Source organism: Pelophylax lessonae, assembly GCF_965119305.1.
Source record: "Pelophylax lessonae genome assembly, chromosome: 2".
Lineage (NCBI taxonomy): Eukaryota > Metazoa > Chordata > Amphibia > Anura > Ranidae > Pelophylax > Pelophylax lessonae.
Window position 1 is genome coordinate 139,791,728 of NC_138769.1, and position 20,218 is coordinate 139,811,945.

Consider the following 20,218-nt stretch of genomic DNA (forward strand, 5'->3'; position numbering starts at 1 on the left):
ATATATATACAGTGGGTACGGAAAGTATTCAGACCCCCTTAAATTTTTCACTCTTTGTTATATTGCAGCCATTTGCTAAAATCATTTAAGTTCATTCTTCTTCCTCATGAATGTACACATAGCACCCCATACTGACAGAAAAACACAGAATTGTTGACATTGTTGCAGATTTATTAAAAAAGAAAAACTGAAATATCACATGGTCCTAAGTATTCAGACCCTTTGCTCAGTATTTAGTAGGAGCCCCCTTTTGATCTAATACAGCCAGGAGTCTTTTTGGGAAAGATGCAACAAGTCTTTCACACCTGGATTTGGTGATCCTCTGCCATTCCTCCTTGCAGATCCTCTCCAGTTCTGTCAGGTTGGATGGTAAACGTTGGTGGACAGCCATTTTTAGGTCTCTCCAGAGATGCTCAATTGGGTTTAAGTCAGGGCTCTGGCTGGGCCATTCAAGAACAGTCACAGAGTTGTTGTGAAGCCACTCCTTCGTTATTTTAGCTGTGTGCTTAGGGTCATTGTCTTGTTGGAAGGTAAACCTTCGGCCCAGTCTGAGGTCCAGAGCACTCTGGAGAAGGTTTTTGTCCAGGATATCCCTGTACTTGGCCGCATTTATCTTTCCCTCGATTGCAACCAGTCGTCCTGTCCCTGCAGCTGAAAAACACCCCCACAGCATGATGCTGCCACCACCATGCTTCACTGTTGGGACTGTATTGGACAGGTGATGAGCAGTGCCTGGTTTTCTCCACACATACCGCTTAGAATTAAGGCCAAAAAGTTCTATTTTGGTCTCATCAGACCAGAGAATCTTATTTCTCACCATCTTGGAGTCCTTCAGGTGTTTTTTAGCAAACTCCATGCGGGCTTTCATGTGTCTTACACTGAGGAGAGGCTTCCGTCGGGCCACTCTGCCATAAAGCCCCGACTGGTGGAGGGCTGCAGTGATGGTTGACTTTCTACAACTTTCTCCCATCTCCTGACTGCATCTCTGGAGCTCAGCCACAGTGATCTTTGGGTTCTTCTTTACCTCTCTCACCAAGGCTCTTCTCCCCCGATAGCTCAGTTTGGCCGGACGGCCAGCTCTAGGAAGGGTTCTGGTCGTCCCAAACGTCTTCCATTTGAGGATTATGGAGGCCACTGTGCTCTTAGGAACCTTAAGTGCAGCAGAAATCTTTTTGTAACCTTGGCCAGATTTGTGCCTTGCCACAATTCTGTCTCTGAGCTCTTCAGGCAGTTCCTTTGACCTCATGATTCTCATTTGCTCTGACATGCATTGTGATCTGGAAGGTCTTATATAGACAGGTGTGTGGCTTTCCTAATCAAGTCCAATCAGTATAATCAAACACAGCTGGACTCAAATGAAGGTGTAGAACCATCTCAAGGATGATCAGAAGAAATGGAAAGCACCTGAGTTAAATATATGAGTGTCACAGCAAAGGGTCTGAATACTTAGGACCATGTGATATTTCAGTTTTTCTTTTTTAATAAATCTGCAACAATGTCAACAATTCTGTGTTTTTCTGTCAGTATGGGGTGCTATGTGTACATTCATGAGGAAGAAGAATGAACTTAAATGATTTTAGCAAATGGCTGCAATATAACAAAGAGTGAAAAATTTAAGGGGGTCTGAATACTTTCCGTACCCACTGTATATATATATATATATATATATATATATATATATATATATATATATATATATATACATTATTTCCTGCCACCTTTATTTATTTGATGAGTTTTAAGTCATTTATTCTTTGTTGCACTCCACCATAATTATCACTTTTATTTATTATTTATATTTTTATTGCTCACCCATTGTGCATTTATATATATTTTTTCTGATATTTATATACATCATTGTTCACCTATTGTGCATTTACATACATTCTTTCTGATATTTATACATCATACTGTTTTACTGTTGCACCTATAAATAATACCTCAGTACACTTTAATAGGCAGCGCCATTACCCTACTCCACTCTTTGAAATTATGGATTGCCAGTTAAGTTGAAAGCTACATGTGCCAGAAATGAGCATTGTAGCTTAAATAGTATTAGTTATTAAACAAAGAAGTAGGCCTTGTAATTTATACAGTATATTAACATCAAACAATACAATACGATGCAATCATGCAGAGTAAAGGGAATGCACAAATTAAATAGGTATATATAGGAATATCAGTCTTGGTGTGTCAAGCATTTTTCCTCATGATCACTGTCCATTTAGGGCAAAGTAATAAGTTTTCAGTGTAAAATACATTGCAAGGAGCATTTTCTTTCCTTTCAATTGCTCACCACCATTATTATTGCCTGCAGGAACCTTGAGAACCAGCTGCCCATTTCAGGTATGGGAGGGAGGGGCATGGGATTTTCTACCTTGCCTTACATAATTTAGGGCTCAGTGTTTGAGTAGCAAACTATTAAGCCTGAGTGCTGTCACTTAGGTGGGTGGGTTGTGTAGTTTTTGTCGGTGGAATGGTATATTGTCCAAATGTTCATTTGAATTATGCAACTAATTGTTACACAAGAAGTGTACATTTTGTTACAGAGTTTAAACAAGGATATAGATGGATTGAAGGATTTATTAAAGCCCTACCATTCAAAGAGTGTCTTTAATTTTCTTAATAAAGAATTACCACATTCTAATAACGACTATGAACAAAGCATCATGGACACTAAATGGAAAAAGTTATTGTAGGATTATAAGGAGGGAATAGTTTATGTCCACCAAAAAACTGGGCGCTTACATTTAATATAAAAAAAAAAAACAGGAGGAGGGGGAAATCATCTTAGAAAAGGCATGTGAACTTTAGTTCCCGGTTGGATCAGACATACTATCAGAATTGTCTGCCAGATCATCTGTTATGACTAGAAGCTCACCTGCTTCAGTTTTTACTAAGAACAGTCCTATGGTGTCACTTTACTTGACACAAATACATTTATATGCAATCTACTTTTGAGAAAATACTTTCTAGATAATGTTGTCTCTACCACACCAGTTGACAATTAACCATCTCCTGAGTCCACTTTTTCTCTCTTGATTTTGATAATTTAACAACCAAATCTGTCCTTGATAAATTGTACAACTAAAGGATGCTTCTACCTTTTGTCCTCTAAAGAGTGACCCAACTATACTTTTTAAAGACACCTCTATCTTAAGGTTAAACATACAGTTATTCCAGTGATTTACCATTTACCTAACATATATAAACAGGACATTCCAGTGAAAGAGCGCCCCATAGTAGCGCAGGTATTGGGTATTTGTTTGAGAGGTTGAGTGAATGACTTGATCAATATCTACAGCCATTAGTTACTTGGTTGCCAGGATATATTCAAGACACTTCTTCCATTCTAACCCATGTTCAAAATATTAAATGGCATAAAAACTGTTTGTGGGTAACGATGGATGTGAAATCATTATATTCAATCATTCCCCTCAATTTGGCTATTCAGGCATTGTAATATCACCTCTCCCATTACAGCAAGTATGAGCTAGCCTTCAAAGAATTAATTGTGCCAGCTGCTTTTTTCTTTTGAAACATAATAATTTTGTTTTTGATAATGTGTTTTATTTGCAGTGTCAGGGAGCATCTAGGGGCTCAAAAATGTTCACCATCTCTAGCTAACCTCTTTATGGGCTGGTGTGAGGAGTTGTTTCTGTTCTCCCATCTGAACCCACATGGGGATAATATTTTTATGGTAAGGGAGGTACATAGATGATCTGGTCCTTATATGGACGGATACAGATGTATCTCTAGCAGAGTTTGTACAATATGCCAATGACAATAGCCTTAATTTTTGAATTTTCATGTGAAAGCAGTACAACATCCATTAACTTCCTAGACATGGTTTTAATGAGCAACCCTGTTACTAGATAGGTTAATACAAAGACAATCAGAAAACCTTGTGCAGGAATCTCTCTTCTTTTGGCTTTGAGTTGTCACCCAACACATACAATCCAATCTATACCAGCAGGGGTATTTACTTGAGCCAAGAGAAAATACTCTACCCCTGAAGCCTATGAAACTGAATATCTATCAATTACCAACAGACTGAAAGAACGTGGCAACAAGGATTGGCTTATTGACAGGGGTAAATGCATTGTTTGCACCAAACAGAGGTCTGGTTTACTTATAAAAAACACAAACCAAGACAGGAGTCTAATAGCTTGGTTACTTTTGTAACTGTGTTTCCTAGAGAGTATAAACCGGTTTAAACATAATAAAGAATATACCCACTCTGAATGCAGATAAAGATCTTATTCCTTTATGACAGAATGGTTGTAGATTTTCTAGCAGGCGATCATGTACAACCTCACATCTCTTAGTTTTGTTGTGTCCAAACAACCTAGAACACTTGGCTAAAGCCAGTATGGTTATATTGCTGCAGTATGAACACCTGTCGCTACTGTGACACGCATATAAAATGCACCACAATAGTATCAAGATCTACAGGGAAGGAACATCCAATTTGTGACTACATTAAAAGAGATGTATGGTTTTTTTTTTAAGAGTCATAGTTACCTAGGTTGATGCAGCATCACCCTGATGCTGCATCTATCCCCTGGCTCCTCTAACACTGAGAATCGAATGATCAAACACCGCTAATCACTCGGTTCTCTCAGCTCTCTGCTTTGCCTCTTGCACTTACTGGGCTGTGGAGGGGGTAGGAGTGTCCAGCTTAGGTTCTCAGCAGCTTGCTGAGAGGCTGAGCCGTGTACCAGTCCAGGCATGTTGCGATCTTGGACCAACTGGATCTTGGAAAACTGGACCAGCTCTGTGACATCAGCTGACAGCAGGCTTTAGCTGAAAATAGGTCGAACTACAGAACAAACAACACTCCTGTGATCCACTGGAAAAGTACAGCCAAACAAGCTTTGGCTGTACTTTTTCTTTAACTGTGGTTCCAGCTAGGTAGTGTATGTGGGGAGTGTACCAGTTGTTCACTACAATATGTTGGATGCACAATCAGATCTTTAGAATTGCTGAACACTATAATAATGCTGGCAATCCCAAAGCAAACAATATTTCTAACGTTTCCCATGCAGCCAATATTAATTAATTTAAATTCAGTGGGGTTAAGAAAATTAAAAAACCTGCAAGAGGAGGAGATATGTATCGCCGCTTGCTTGAGAGAGAGGTAAAGTGGATATTCACTTTACAAACTAGGATCCCCCAGGGCCTTAACCATAGGTTGGATGTTGACCTTTTCCTCAGGTAGACTTATTTACAGTAGATACATATATATTTTTTTTATTTTATTTATGTTTTGTTTCTTACTTCTGATTTTTGTTATTTTATAATGGTTTTGCTTTTGGATTGCCATTGTCAAAATAATCAAACATACGCTGTAAACACTTTAGTTCATCATGTTTCCTGCATTATCGTACATTGATCTCTTCCATGCATAAGAGTTATCTCCTGCTGACAAAGAACCCACTTAAACTTCTAGTGCACAATGTATATATATATATATATATATATATATAGGGTTTCTCGATGTGGAATTCCCTTTGTAAAATGACACTTTTTTATGACGCCCTTTTTTCATCCTTTTACCTGCAGTTTTTACCTGCATAATAGTTGACAGTTTTAGTTTTAACTTTATATATATATATATATATATATATATATATATATATATATATATATATATATATATATATATATATATATTGTATATATTATATTGTATAAATATTATTTTTTACATTTTTTGTTGTTTCTTTTTCCTCTTTATATTATTTTTCTCTTTTCTTTCCTCCCCCACCAGCCACACTGCCTTCTTGTGCTGATCTAATTGTCTCATTTAATTATCATAGCATGTGTTGGTGGGGTTAATATCTGCAAATGTATATATATATAAATATGTTGTTCTACTGAGGATTTCATGGCTTTGACCAAGGCTACACGCTGAAATGTGTAAGAACTGTATTGTTTTGTACCACACCTGGATTAATAAATGTAATAATTTCGAAGCTTTCCTTTATCTACATGATTGCTCGAGTGCCGGGAGGACACTACAAGCCATTGCACCAACTGCTCACCACCTCAGGGAATTGCTTCAGGTGTTTTCTACTATATATAGGGTTGTGTCCTTAGCCATGCATAAATGTCAACTCAGTATAAGATTAGAATTTACACAGCACTTTTAGGGGGATCTCTGGCAAGCAAAATAGGCAGTGGGGGGAGTGAATAGAAGGTAACTATAGGCATTTTACTGAAGTTGCTATCCAGTGAACGTATTACTTTGCCAAGTATGGACAAAGTACATGTTTCCTTTAAAGATAAGTCCACCTAATGGTTACATTTCCAAATTGAGGGGATAGATTCAGGTTGCATTATCCCTTATCAAAATCCATACATGTATTTCTATGGAACTCCAATAGCAGATATTTACTGAATTCAAAGCAAACATGCTTTGCATCATAACAACCACAGTGGTGATGGCAATGTTCAGGGAGGGAGCAGGACTTGGCAATTTGACAAGCAGCTCTTGCTGTTGGATCCTCTGAGAGATCAAGGCCAGCAGACAATTAAATTGACCCATGACCACCAAAATAATTTCTTTAAGTAGGTTTACCACCTACCATTCATAAACCTTTAATACTTATTATGACAGGTCCCATTTAAGTTTAATATGGATGTAAACTCCCCCCAAAGATATTCATTTATATATACCAGGGGTTAACATTTATATCTTTAGATCAAGATCACAGTAATAGTTGTTTTAGATCAAGCAAGATATTGGCTTCAATAGGCATAGAAATTACAACAAACACCTGTAATATCTGTTCTTTCTGTCCTTTTTTCTGAGCACATTTACAGGCTGTATTGAAAATGATATTCAGGTAAAAAAAATTCAAACGATGTACTCCTTCATTAGGGTCATCAACACATCATTGCAAGTCAAGGATCTCATTTTTATGATGCAGCATAGAATAACAAGAGGCCTGTGACCCATTCAGATTGTTTATTAGAGAATTCATTCTATCTCTCTGCTGGACTGGGAATCAAGCTCCAGCTCAGCTCAGTGAATAAGCTGATACAAAGAGCAAGCAGCTATGCCTAAGGATGCATGCATTATTAAAAAAGATTTACTTGGTGGCTCTGACTTGTGTCAGAGTACTGCTTTTTCATCTGTGAAAAACATGGAGGTGAAAATGTGTCACCAAGTTATTATTTAGCAAATCAATATCCTTGATTTCAGGGCAAATGTGAGGTCTGTGCTCCAGATGCATATGTGAGAGCCTAATATAAGCCACTATACATTTCTAAAATGAATCCATTCTATTTACATTGCATTTGGGTAGACAAAATACAACTGAAGTTGGGCCCGTTTAGGGGCCTATTTACACCAACACTAAGTGCATTGACCAGGCAATGTTCCCTATGTCCTATTGTTTCAGTTCAAGCAAATGTTCTGAAAAATTGCACAGAAGGCATTTTATGCCTGCAGCAAGGTGCAACACAATACACTGCATTACAAGGTGCTGCAGTGCATAAAGTTAAATAAAATTAAGTTTTGCGACATTTCAGTACAGTAAAACAAAAAAACAATATGATGCCTCTACACAACACACACCACTGGGTACATGTTATAACATGCACACGTTTGGTGAGAATGGGTCCCTATTAGGCTTTACTCAAGTCTCTGGAAAATAGACATCATCCAGCAGCAAAACTCAGACATGCTGTTCATATTCAAGATCGCAACTTAAGCAGGGCCTTTGTGGGGGCAGAGGGTATGAGAGCTGAAGAATTACCAACCATCAAGATATTTATAGACAGTTAAAAAAATCTTCAGGTTCATTAAAGGGTACCTCCACTTTCGTGGGGAAAAAAATAGCACATAAAGAAAAAATTATATATATATATATATATATGTGTGTATATATATATTTATACAGATATATATATATATATATATATATATATATATATATATATATATATACAATTGCGACACAAGTCATATTGTAATTTAATGTTATTAAAAATTACCTTTTCAATCTGCAGCTGTTGTAATTTTCTGAAAATGAAATGCAACATGGCTACCTGGAGTTTTCTGTACATAGAATGTGTACTGAACACACCCCAGAAACATAATTTCCTGCTTGTGTGATTGGCTCACCAATTTTCCTACACCTCTTCCTAAAATACAAGTCAGATTTTAGGCATCCCCTGCAACAAAAATGTCATTTTTTTTTGGTGAGATACTTCCAATAGGAAATCCCATCTAAAGGGATGCAGGCCCAGCAGCTTTCCTCAGTAGTGCTCTGAAGCTGCACAGCTAATTTATAATTATGTAACCACTCCCATTAGATCTACTCAGCACAGAGGAACAAACAGGGAATTCTTTAGAATAACAAAAGGTAGGAATCTGCAACAAAGGTTGTTATAATCCATGCAATGCACATAGATCACCCATATGGGAATGTTTTTTTCTCAACAAAAGTGGAGTTACACTTTAAGGTTGTATAAATTGTCAGAAAAAAACAATGTCCATAACAAAACTGAATTTTTGTAAAATCTTACCGTAAAATTCCTTTCTCTGAGTCCTCCGACAGTCGCCGCCCATTCACACAGTCTTCACTTATGGGGTATTGACTTCATCTCCACATGAGTTTCTAGGCATAAGACTTGTAAAAAAACAATAAATCTACATAGTCACACCCATGGGGGCTGTCCTTCTAGTCCAATACCCCCCTGCAATAGCCATCCCAATTCAGTTTGGTCGCAAGCAGTGAAAGTTTATAAAAAAAGACCCCAAAAAAGAGGGGCGGGGGCGGCGACTGTCGGAGGACTCAGAGAAAGGAATTTTACGTTAAGATTTTACAAAAATTCCGTTTTCTCTTATGTCCTCCGACAGTCGCCGCCCATTCACACAGTCTTCACTTATGGGGATGTCCCAAAGCAGTGTAGACATGAGGGGTGGGCAACGCAACCACCAGAAAAGCAACGCAGTACCCACATCAGAGAAAGGAACCTCACATGTACAAGAAGCTAACCTTCTGGGTAACAAAAAAGGGCTCAACATGAGCAACAACCCAGGAAAACAAATAACTAAGGGGAAAAACACCCCCAACAGCTAGGGACCCGTACAAACCCAGGGTTCCCTATGGAACTGCCGCACAGAGAACTTTGCGGCCAAAGGATGCATCAGCTGATGCCAGAACATCAGTTTTGTAGAAATTTGAGAAAGTGTGCACCGACGACCAAGTCGCAGCCTTGCACACCTGGGCCACCGAAGCCTGATGCCGATAGGCCCAGGACGCACTCACCGACCTGGTAGAGTGCGCCTTGACAGGAAAGGAGGAACCCGTTCTCGCAATGAATAGGCCTGTACAATGGTCTGTCTGATCCATTTGGCAATGGTTGCTGCAGACGCAGCCATACTCTTCCGAGGTCCCTCAGGAAGGACAAATAGAGAATCCGATTTTCGAAAGGATTCAGTCGACGACAGGTAAACCCTGATCGCCCGGACAACATCCAAGGCATGTAAGGCAACCTCTTTTGGATGCTTAGGATTCGAACAAAGCGAAGGCAAAACAATGTCCTCATTCAGGTGGAAGTCCGAAACCAGTCTGAGGAGAGACCCCTGTCTCTCAGGACTTGGCTTTCAACAGCCAGGCCATTAAAGCCAGCGCCTGGGACAGCAGATCTTCTCTCATTGGCAGCCGCCACGGAGGCTCTACGGCCAGGTGAACGATGTCCGCGTACCAGGACTGGCGAGGCCAGTCCGGCGCCACCAGAATCACCAGTGTTTGTTCCAAGGCCAACCTGCGAAGGAACCTGGACAACACCTGAATAGGAGGAAAGGCATAGATCAGTCGATACTGATGCCAAGGCACCACCAGCGCATCCAAGGCGTCTGCCAGAGGATCGCGCGTTCTTGCCACAAACCTTTCCACCTTGTGGTTTAGCCGAGACGCAAACAGATCCACATCCGGGGATCCCCACTCATCTGAAACACCTCCGGGTGTAGGGACCATTCCCCCTGATCCAGGGTCTGGTGGCTCAGATAGTCGGCCTGCCAATTCTCCACACCCGGAATGTGAACTGCCGATATCGCCGGGACATGAGTCTCAGCCCAAGACAGAATACCGGTCACTTCCTGGGCCACCCGGGCACTCCTGGTGCCCCCTTGGTGGTTGATGTAAGCCACCGCAGTGGCATTGTCTGTCTGCACTCGTACATGACAGCCCTGAAGACGATCCGACCAATGGAGCAGACACAGCCTGATCGCTCTCAATTCCAAAATGTTTATCAGAAGGGAGGATTCCTCCACCGACCAAGTGCCCTGGGCAGACAGGTTGCCCAGAACGCCACCCCAGCCCGACAGGCTGGCATCCATGGTGATCACCGTCCACAGAATTGGCCAGAAAGGATTTTCTGTCCGACACCGCCGGGGACTGAAGCCACCACAATAGATCCATTCTGGTCTGATGACTTAAAAACACCCTCAGGTCCAAGGACTGAGGAAGTCTGTCCCACATGGCGAGGATCTCCGCTTGGAGAGTCCACGTGTGAAACTGTGCAAATGGTATCGCCTCGAAGGCCGATACCATCAAACCCAGGGACCGCATACAGGTCTGGAGTGACAAGGATTCGTTGTCCCTGAGGGACCTGACCTCGTTCTGTAGGGTCTGGAGCTTGTCCTCTGGCAAGAACACCTTTGCTTGAGCAGAGTCCAGAACCATTCCCAGATACTGGAGACGAACCGAAGGCGACAAGGTTGACTTCTGAATGTTGATCATCCAACCAAACTCCTGAAGCACCTGGACCGTAGTGGACAGATCGCGCAGCAGGCTCTGACTGGCACTCGATCTTAACAGGAGATTGTCCAGATATCCCAAGACCGCAATGCCCTGTGCCCGCAACAGGCCCAGAACAGGCGCCAACACGTAAAGACCCTTGGAGCCGAAGCGAGACCGCAAGGTAACGCCACAAATTGGTAATGATCCTCCGCGATAGCGAATCGGAGGTACCTCTGATGACCCTCGAAAATGGGGATGTGCAGATACGCATCCTTCAGGTCTATGGAGGCCAGGAACTTTCCCGGATTCAGGGAGGCCACCACTGAGCGGAGTGATTCCATGCAAAACTTTCGAACGTGCACGAAGCGGTTCAGCGCTTTCAAGTCCATAATCGGACGCACTTTGCCCTCCTTTCTGGGCGCAGTGAACAGATTCCAATAGAAACCCTGAAACCTGTCCCGATGAGGCACTGGGACAATCACCCCCTGAGCGAGAAGATCCTGCACCGCCTGACGTAGGTCCTGCAACCGCCCTGGGGTCAAATGAAGATTTGAGGGAAAGAATCTGTTCACCGGCCGTGAAAGAAATTCGATCTTGTACCCTGACCGAATGATTTCCTGAACCCACCTGTCCGTGATTCGGAGCAGCCAAGGTTGGAGGAAACCGTGCAAACGTCCCCCCACCCCTGTAACGGGTGAGGGCGCCCCATCAGGCAGAGGCGGACTGAGCCGCCGCACCGGCCTGGCCTGATTTTTGTTTGCCAAACCAGGGGTTTTTCTGGCCACCTTGGCCCTTGAAGGGTTTGCCCTTGTTCTGCGCCTTGAAGGCACGAAAGTACCCTTGAGTAGGTTTAAAGGATGGACCCCGCTTACCGTGGAAAAACTTGCCCTTAGGATTCTGGGGCAGCAGAGTGCTCTTACCCCCCGTGACTCCTTTAACCAATTTGTCCAAGGATTCCCCAAAAAGGCGAGACCCCGCATAGGGGATGAAAGCCACCATCTTCCTGGATTTTTGGTCGGCCGACCAGCATTTTAACTAGATTAAGCGACGGTTAACCACAGTGACACTGGACAGGCATATCCCCAAGGGGGCCTCATTCAGAGTCGCATCGCCCCCACAGTGAATCTGCTCCACCATTTCCACTGTAGTGGGAGGGGCAGAGTCGACCACGTGGGTGCGTTTGAGCACCTTGGTCCAATCCGCCACCGCCTGAGCCACCATCACAGAGGCAAAAATAGGCTTGAGCATGGAACCCGCCACCATGTAGGAATGACGGGCAAGAGACTCCAGTCTCCTATCAGTAGGATCCCTAAACACTGGAGAGTCCTCAGTGGGTAGCAGGGTAGCTTTGTTCAACCTGGCCACCGTGTGATCCACTTGAGGAGGCACACACCAGCACGCAGCCGTAGTAGCCGCAAAAGGGTAGAGAAGTTGAAACTTCTTAGGCACCACGAAGGTGTGTTTTAAATTACGCCATAGCTCATTCACCTTATAGTGAAACTCTGCGGGGCAAGGGAAAACCTGCGCCGTCTTGCGGGTCCTGTGTGTACCAAAAGAGGACACAACGCCCGTAGGGGTGGGCTCATCCTCCAAATGTAGTGTTTCCTTCACTGCTAGGATCAGCTCATCCATAGCTGCGCGTTCCTCGGGCAACCCAGGGGGGAGTCATCCACCCCTGCGACCTCCGCCTTCCCCTCAGACTCTTGCGGGTCCTGAGAAGAGCGAGACCCCGAAAGGGCCACGCTACCTACAGCAACCATGTCACATTCAGAATCAGAAGAAAAGGAAGTCCTAGGCCTTTTCCTAGCAGCACGTTCAGACATCAGCACATCCATTTTTGACACCAAAGTTGCCACAACAGCAGCCAAATTAGTGACAGCGGGGGATTCAGAGGACCCTGAATCCCCCACCAAAGCTGGCAGGAATTTGCTGTCCTGGGATTCCATAACAGAAAAGAAAAGTTTTTTTTTTTTTTTTGAACATTGCCCTTTAAGTGCGCTGCGGACCCCCCCAGCACACCGCTATAAGACTGTGACACACAGAACCCCCCGCGGGGACAAAACTGACCAGGAAGATTGCACAAGGCAGGACAGGAAAAAAAAACAGCAGGACAGAACCCCACAAAGTGTTACCAGCTCCTTCGATCGCTCCTGTGAGAAAGGAGGAAGTGATGTCACCGCTGGAGGCTGAACTAGGCTGCAGGCCAAGGGAAAATGGATGCCTATGGAAACTAATGGGAGGCTTCAGCAAGATGGCCTCCGACATGTGCTCAGAACGATCGTTTGCCACACACAAGATGGCGCCGTAAGGCGCGAAAATAAACTACATAGCATGCTGTATGAGCACCCACAGTGAAGCCAGACATGCTGCCCACACTTAAAATGGCGGACCGGTGGTTTTTAACCCCGCAGCGGTCGCCACACGTGTCTGCATCCCCAAGCACCCTAAAGTGACCTTAGGAGAGGAACCCCCAAAACCCTACACAGCGCTGCTGTGAGAGAATAAAAACCCCTGCAGGGACCGGGACCAGGGAGCCCAAAACGCACAGACACAGGGGACACCACAGACACACATGGACTGCTGACCCCAGACAGAGGCCCCACACAGAATGTACTTACCTGTACCCGATGGCGTGGGGTGCCTCATATCAAGCGGGAAACCGCCCACCCTCAGATGGCAGGGGAGTGCCGCCAGCCAAAAACGCAGGACACTAGTAGTGCACGGACGAACCTATGCTGTGTCCAGTGAGGTAGCCACCTGGCTGCATCCCTGATGGACAGGGATGGGTCGTTTGTGAGGCCAGGGTGAACACATGGCCTGCAAAACGCTCAATGGCGGGCAGGGATTCCATCTGACCTTCTGTCCTGGAGAACCAGGATGGTCAGTCCGATTCCCGGCTCCGCAGACGCCGTCTTCATCCGAAGATCCACTAACTAGTGCTGATAAAACAAACAGCTAGCAATGTAAAGAAAAAATGACAGCTTTTGAAAATAAATCATAAAAGAAGAAAGGCTGAGACTGTAGCCTCAGCACAGGGAAGCCTATCCACTCCTGAAGCTTGGCAGAAGACAAACTGAATTGGGATGGCTATTGCAGGGGGGGTATTGGACTAGAAGGACAGCCCCCATGGGTGTGACTATGTAGATTTATTGTTCTTTTACAAGTCTTATGCCTAGAAACTCCTGTGGAGATAAAGTCAATACCCCATAAGTGAAGACTGTGTGAATGGGCGGAGACTGTCGGAGGACATAAGAGAAATGTAATTTTTTTTCCCCATAAATTGTATTACCATCCTTACCGCTCTTATCACATATTAATCAAGATGCAGTCTTTACTGTTAATTTGATGGATGGGGAATTTACTGTAAAGTTGTTTGCATCATTTCTAACCCAATATTTTGAGCAAAAGGGTAATTTTACTCTAATACCAAGTTTCCCATCTGATCACTGGTTCAAATAGTTGCCTAAGTCACAACTTTCAGTGTAGCAGGTCCCAACACATTCAATGATGAACAAACATCTCTCCATCTGTCATTCTCCTCCAAATATCTATACTCTATGCCCAACCTTAAAGGAACAAGCCCAATATTTTCTGATCTCTGACAAGGGTTTCAGAAAGTAAATAATACCCCTAAACTGATCAAATCACAGCACAAAATAAGGTTTTTTAGTTCATAAAAAACTGCTAGGCTACATTGTGACAAATGTTGGTCTAGTCGACAAATTGGTTTCCTTATCTATGATTAAGCAATGCATATAGTACATGGAATATCGAATGGGCACTTTACACACCGAGAAGCAATTACTGAATGGGGATGCTAGATAGAGTCTCTTTAGAGTCATTTACTGTGTGACATGAGGGAAATTTTTGGACTTCAACCTGCATATATCAGTGTTGAGTACTGAGTGCTTTCCACAACAAAAGTGAGAAATGTAAAAATATTCCAGTCCACTTAACAAAAAGGAATTGCTAGTGGAATTGCATAATACAAATTAAAATAATGGCTTATATCAATTTTCAAACATTCGTAGTGCTATCTTTGTAGGATTATCGGGAAACTATGGTCAAAACATTTGGGGGAAATCTGTAATTTCATTATATTTTTATTTGGAGGAAATATCAGCTCCGATGGCTTTCATATGTTTAAAATTTACAGACAATGCCACCCATTATGACTGTCATTGAGCTCATTATTATTCCTAATGAGGTTTTTGGGATGTCAGATTTTGCTAACCAAGGTCAGCAGAAGATATTAAATTTAGTCACAAGAAGCTAGTGAAAATAAATCAAAGTTTCAATCACAATCCTTCAAATGCCTAATCTTTATTACTAAATTTTATAGCAAAGTTGAAGTTTTATGATTGTCTTAATGTTTGTATTAACCTTTATGGACACACTCTATAAACATTCCTAGACCTGAGCACAAATGAAGGCCAGTTTCATAAAACACACAATCCTTGCATGAATTGTAGAGATCAACTGTAGACTAAAAATGAAAAAGAAAAAAAGTAGTGCAAGATAACTGACTGTCTGCTATTCCCAGGGATACCCTACATTTTTGAAGATTGATACTTTTGGATATATCACTGGCGGAAACAACTTATTTTGATCGCATGATTAGGTTTAGATACACTTTCAAGTTTTTTTTGCATTAAAGCGGAGTTCCGGGCACAGATGTCATTTTTTAATGAACATACCCCCGGGACAGTCAGGGCTAGCACATTCCACAATGGCTAGCCTCTGATCTGTCCCGGTTCGCACTTACCTTTTAGAAGAAATACTTACTTATAAAATTTCTTCCACAGCGTTTCCATCTCTCTTGTGGGCAGCTGAAGCCGGCGCGGTCCTCTTCTGCGTCTTCTTCCGCGTCTTCTTCTCCCAGAATGCGCCGCACCGGCCCCTCTCGTCACTTCTGGTGCGGCGCCGCATTCCTAAATAGCTTCTGGGCATGCCCAGAAGCTGTTTAGCAGGGGAATGTGGCGTCGCCCGGAAGTGACGAGCGGGGCCGGTGCCGTCGCATTGATTCCTGGGAGCGATGACGTTTAGCTCCCAGGAATCATCGCAGCGCAGGAAGTGACAGCGGAGCCGCGGCGCTGAGGGAGGAAGTACCCTGAGGTGAGTATTTACGATCGTCAATTACAAGGTGAGTTTTTAAAAAAAAAAATCTAACTATCCAATTCCTTTTCAGGTTAGGCTGAACTAGTGGACGGGCACAAAAAAAAATATTGTTTTTGTGCCCGGAACTCCGCTTTAAACATAAAGATTGTAAATTAAAAAAATGCATTTGCAACACTTTTCTGATGTTATGGGCACATTAAAAAGTCAAAAGTGTACCAAATCTAAAGGGAAAATGCTGCACCACAGTGAAGGATCACTTTCTCGCAAGATGGGATACTCCTGGGGATGATGCCAGAAGAAAAATTACATCACCCTTGCCTAGGCTCCATGGGCGGAAGCTAAGTTTGTTTAATAGTTTTTTCAATGCAGGATGTTTTTTGCATTTTTACTGCAAGGTCTGCTTTAAAGTTTTTTCTGTTTTCTTTTTAACAAGAACAAGTAGAGTTCCTTTTATAACATAGCTTTTTAACATAAAAATTAAATTTTGTAAATATAATCCATATTTTGTTGTACATCACAGCTTAACATCTATGCTCACAGTTAGGTGAGGCAACACATGTTGATTTTACCTTGTATGGGAGTCTGGTAGACAGAACAATAACTGTCCTCCCTCAGGACTTCTGATCCAATGCTGTCATTCAGGGACCCAGTGCACAAAGAGTCATCCAAGCGTTCATAAAGGTTAAACTTAACTGTAGGGTATCCACAAAAGCATTCCAGCCCTCGGATAATTGCCAAAGGATATTCCTGTGTTCAGAAAACATGAAGATAAAAAATTAAACATAGGCAGGCTAGAAGATGCCAGTTTTGAAGCAAAAGTTGTTACTTTCATTTGATTTATTAAAAATGTTTGTCAGCAAATAAAAAATAGAATGATAACAAGTCTCTTAAGTTAAGATTAAATGTAATACACTCTTTTTAGTCCAGTAAGCATGTAGGCCAGAATAAAAAGCAAAGTTGCCCAGCACATTTCAATATAAATGTCAGAATAAAAGTATTACAGAAATACCTTTAGCTAATAAAATTCCAGCTTCATGTTGGATGTTGTCTTAAAGCACAATGGAAGGTATCAAACCAGGTCTTGTTAATCAAAGAACTGTCTGTATTGCCCTAAAGCAACTAGATTCAAACTGTGATTCACTTAAGTTCATTTTTCACTATGGGTTTGAACCTGATAGATTTCCAACGCGTCAGATGGGCGATGACTTTATCATGCTAGACGGAGCTTTAGACGCCATACATGAGATATGAGATATGTTGTCTTTTTACTTCTAACATGTGAGGTTTGTTTTTTTGGAATTTTAATAAAATTTGATAAAACGATCTGCACTATTGGGCTTTCTTCTTGCTTGTATTATGTATTGTGTAACACTGAGGAATTAAGGATATAAGCTGGTGAACAAGTGGAGCAGTGTCTCTATATAAAAAGAAAAAGCGCATTTGACCTCCTTAGCATAGTGAGGTCCAGTTGAGCAGGTGAGTGGACACCCATGAGGTGGGATGAAGGGCACTGTGGTTATAAAGTGAAGAGCATTTTTTGTGAAGAAATGTCATGCTTTCAGGGACTGCACATTCACTGAAAGGTGTATGGGATTCTGTGATGAACTGTCTTCACTTCATTATTTCTATTTGATATGGACTCTATTTGATTATTATTATTTTGCTTATCACTATTTCTATTTGTTATATGCATGAATATAGAGGATTAAAATATATTTAATATTTATTATGTATTTTTCATTTTTTGTGGTAGCACTGCTCTATATAGAGATTATATTTAATAAGTCTGGACAGGCTAAACCATTGAGAATAGTTTTATGATAAGAATACACATGTGCCAGGAGTTAGAGGTCCTGCAGAGTGAGATGATGAAATTCTACCACTTTAGATTGTACATTTTCACATCAAGTTGTTTATAAGCAGACTGTTGTATGATGTCCATAAATATGGAGAGGTTTTTTTTTTCTCCTTATTTTCAATGACTACAATGGTTTGATGATCTTATTATATTTATTTTATTTTTGTTTTTTACTTCTCATGTGTATTTGCTACTTTTTTGTAGACTCATAGAGGCTGTTGCCTGTTAAGTCCAGCAATAAGAACTTAATATAGAATAAATTAAAGCTAAGACAGTTCAGAAAATCACCGAAATGGTGCAATTGATTGTGAAAGTGATATCCATTCAACTGTACAATTAAAAGTATGTACAGAAAAATGATGATAATAGACAAAAATAACAAATTCAGATATGCACGTGTGAACAAGAGAGGCAGAAAATGTATAGGAGCCTCAAAAGGAGCAATGATTAGCAATGGAGATGAAAAAGGTAATGCCCAAAATTCCCAGGGTAAGGGTAGATAGTAGCCAGACACTGTCATAGTATGTAGGCCATATGGGGAAGTTAAACCCCTCCCCCTCAAGATGCTGCCCAGTAGGTTTTTTCCATATAAATGGTGAATACACCCACAAAAACATGAGGCTGGTAGGAAGGTGTATAAACCTAATACTATTTACGGTGTTTTGTTTCTGTGGAATTTATATGTATGTGTAATAGCAAACTATCTCGCTACACTTGAGTGTAAAGGCTTTTTTTTTTAAATAAACATGTTATACTTACTAGGGATGATCGAACGGTTCCATACACTACACTACGGTCCCCTTACACTTAACACTTTCCCTACAGAAACTGAATAAATTAAAGCTAACTAAAGTGTAAAAGAGCACCCTAACTACACTAGATATCCCTTTCCTCACACTAAAAATTGCTAAATGACACTTTGTAACACTTTGTAACAGAAGTAACAGAACAGCATTCCACTCTCTTCCATGTCCCGTATAAGAATGTTAGGAATTTGGCGGGGGCTATCTTATATACTGGGGGGCGTATTCACTAATGATTGGTCTATGGACCCCCTAGTCACTCCAATCACATTCCTAGCATTCTCCTGCTCCCTCAATTGGCTTTTGCTAATGGTTCTGGTCCAATCAGTGTTATATATACCCATATACACAAGTTCAGATGTTTTGCCTGCCTGAAAAGACCCCAAAAAATGCCCAAAAAAACGCCTGCTACTAAACCGGCAAGGTGTGAAAAGTGAGAAGCCACTAACCTGTTCTATAAGTGACAAAATACAAACGATCTTTTTTTTATGGTTCTGGACATGCTACAGAGCTGAAACTTCACAGGTACACTTTTTAGACCCCCAGATACTAAATACAAAGAATTTTTTTTCCAATAATTGGCTCTCTATCAAAAATGACACTTTTTAAGAACTTTTTTGTGTGTTATTAATAGTCCCTGGGGTATGACCCAGAACCCTAGGCACTTTTTAGGGGCATTTATTGGGTTTTAGGGCTTCAAAATGGTGTTTTTTGATTACCGAAGTTCAGGTCCCATTGATTTCAATGGGGTTCTGAAATCCCGGCCGAACTTTCGGGAAGTTCGGATGTTCTGGCGGAACCGAACTTTTGAAAAGTTCGATCATCCCTAATACTTTCCTGTTCTGTGTAATGGTTTTGCACAAAGCAGCCCCGAACCTCCTGTTCTGGAGTCCTCTGCTGGTGCTCTTGGCTCTCCTCTTCTTCCCAAGCTGCTTGCTATGGGGGCACTCGAGCAAGCTTGATTGCAATACAGACTGTGTGCCGGACTTGGCTCCCGCTGCTCTCAGCCAAGTTTGTAAGAGCACAGAGAGGGGGGAGAAAAACTGAACCCAGATACATCACTGGATTGATACAGGAGTCAGATAAGTGTTGGGGGGGGGGGCAGGGGAACATCCGTATTGTAAGGTTAGTAAGGTTTTTTTTTACCTTAATGCAGAGAATTAATTACAGTATGAAAACTTTTACCTTTACAACCACTTTAATAGTGAGGGAATCCTTTAACCTGGTGGCTAATCCTATTTATTACAGAACCCAGATCTATTTTGCAATACCAAAATAGATGAAAGTAAATATGTTTTATCCTTTCACTTGTAAGTCTATTTAAGTTTAGATTGTTTTTATATTACTTACTAATCTTACAGTGACTCAAAAGTTTGCTATTTTATGAAAATATATAAAACTGTAGATTGGTTAAGCCTCCATAAATAATGAGTTAGTTTTAATGGGTAACAAAGACCATTGCAAAGTCTGCTGGTCCTTGGGGGCTCTGGTGAGTGCATCACACATTTATTTTTGCACATGGTGGAGCACTTTTTATTGGACTGAAGCACAGATTCTGCATGGATATGGATATATGAACTTAGTAACGTCACATTTTTTTAAGGACTGTCCTTTTTTTGGTATTTTCTGTTTTTTATCACAATTTGTTTGGAGCACAATTTAGAATAATATTCATATGG

At 41.6% G+C, this 20,218-nt stretch overlaps 1 protein-coding gene across 1 annotated transcript in view; it reads right to left on the bottom strand.

Annotated features, from left to right (window-relative positions):
• WSCD1 (WSC domain containing 1) overlaps positions 1 to 20,218 on the bottom strand; it is a 351,611-nt gene that overhangs the window by 12,078 nt on the left and 319,315 nt on the right. Inside the window, exon 6 of the mRNA XM_082244873.1 lies at positions 16,448 to 16,625. Within this exon, the coding sequence (XP_082100999.1) occupies positions 16,448 to 16,625 (178 nt within the window). The remainder of the gene's footprint in view (positions 1 to 16,447; positions 16,626 to 20,218) is intronic.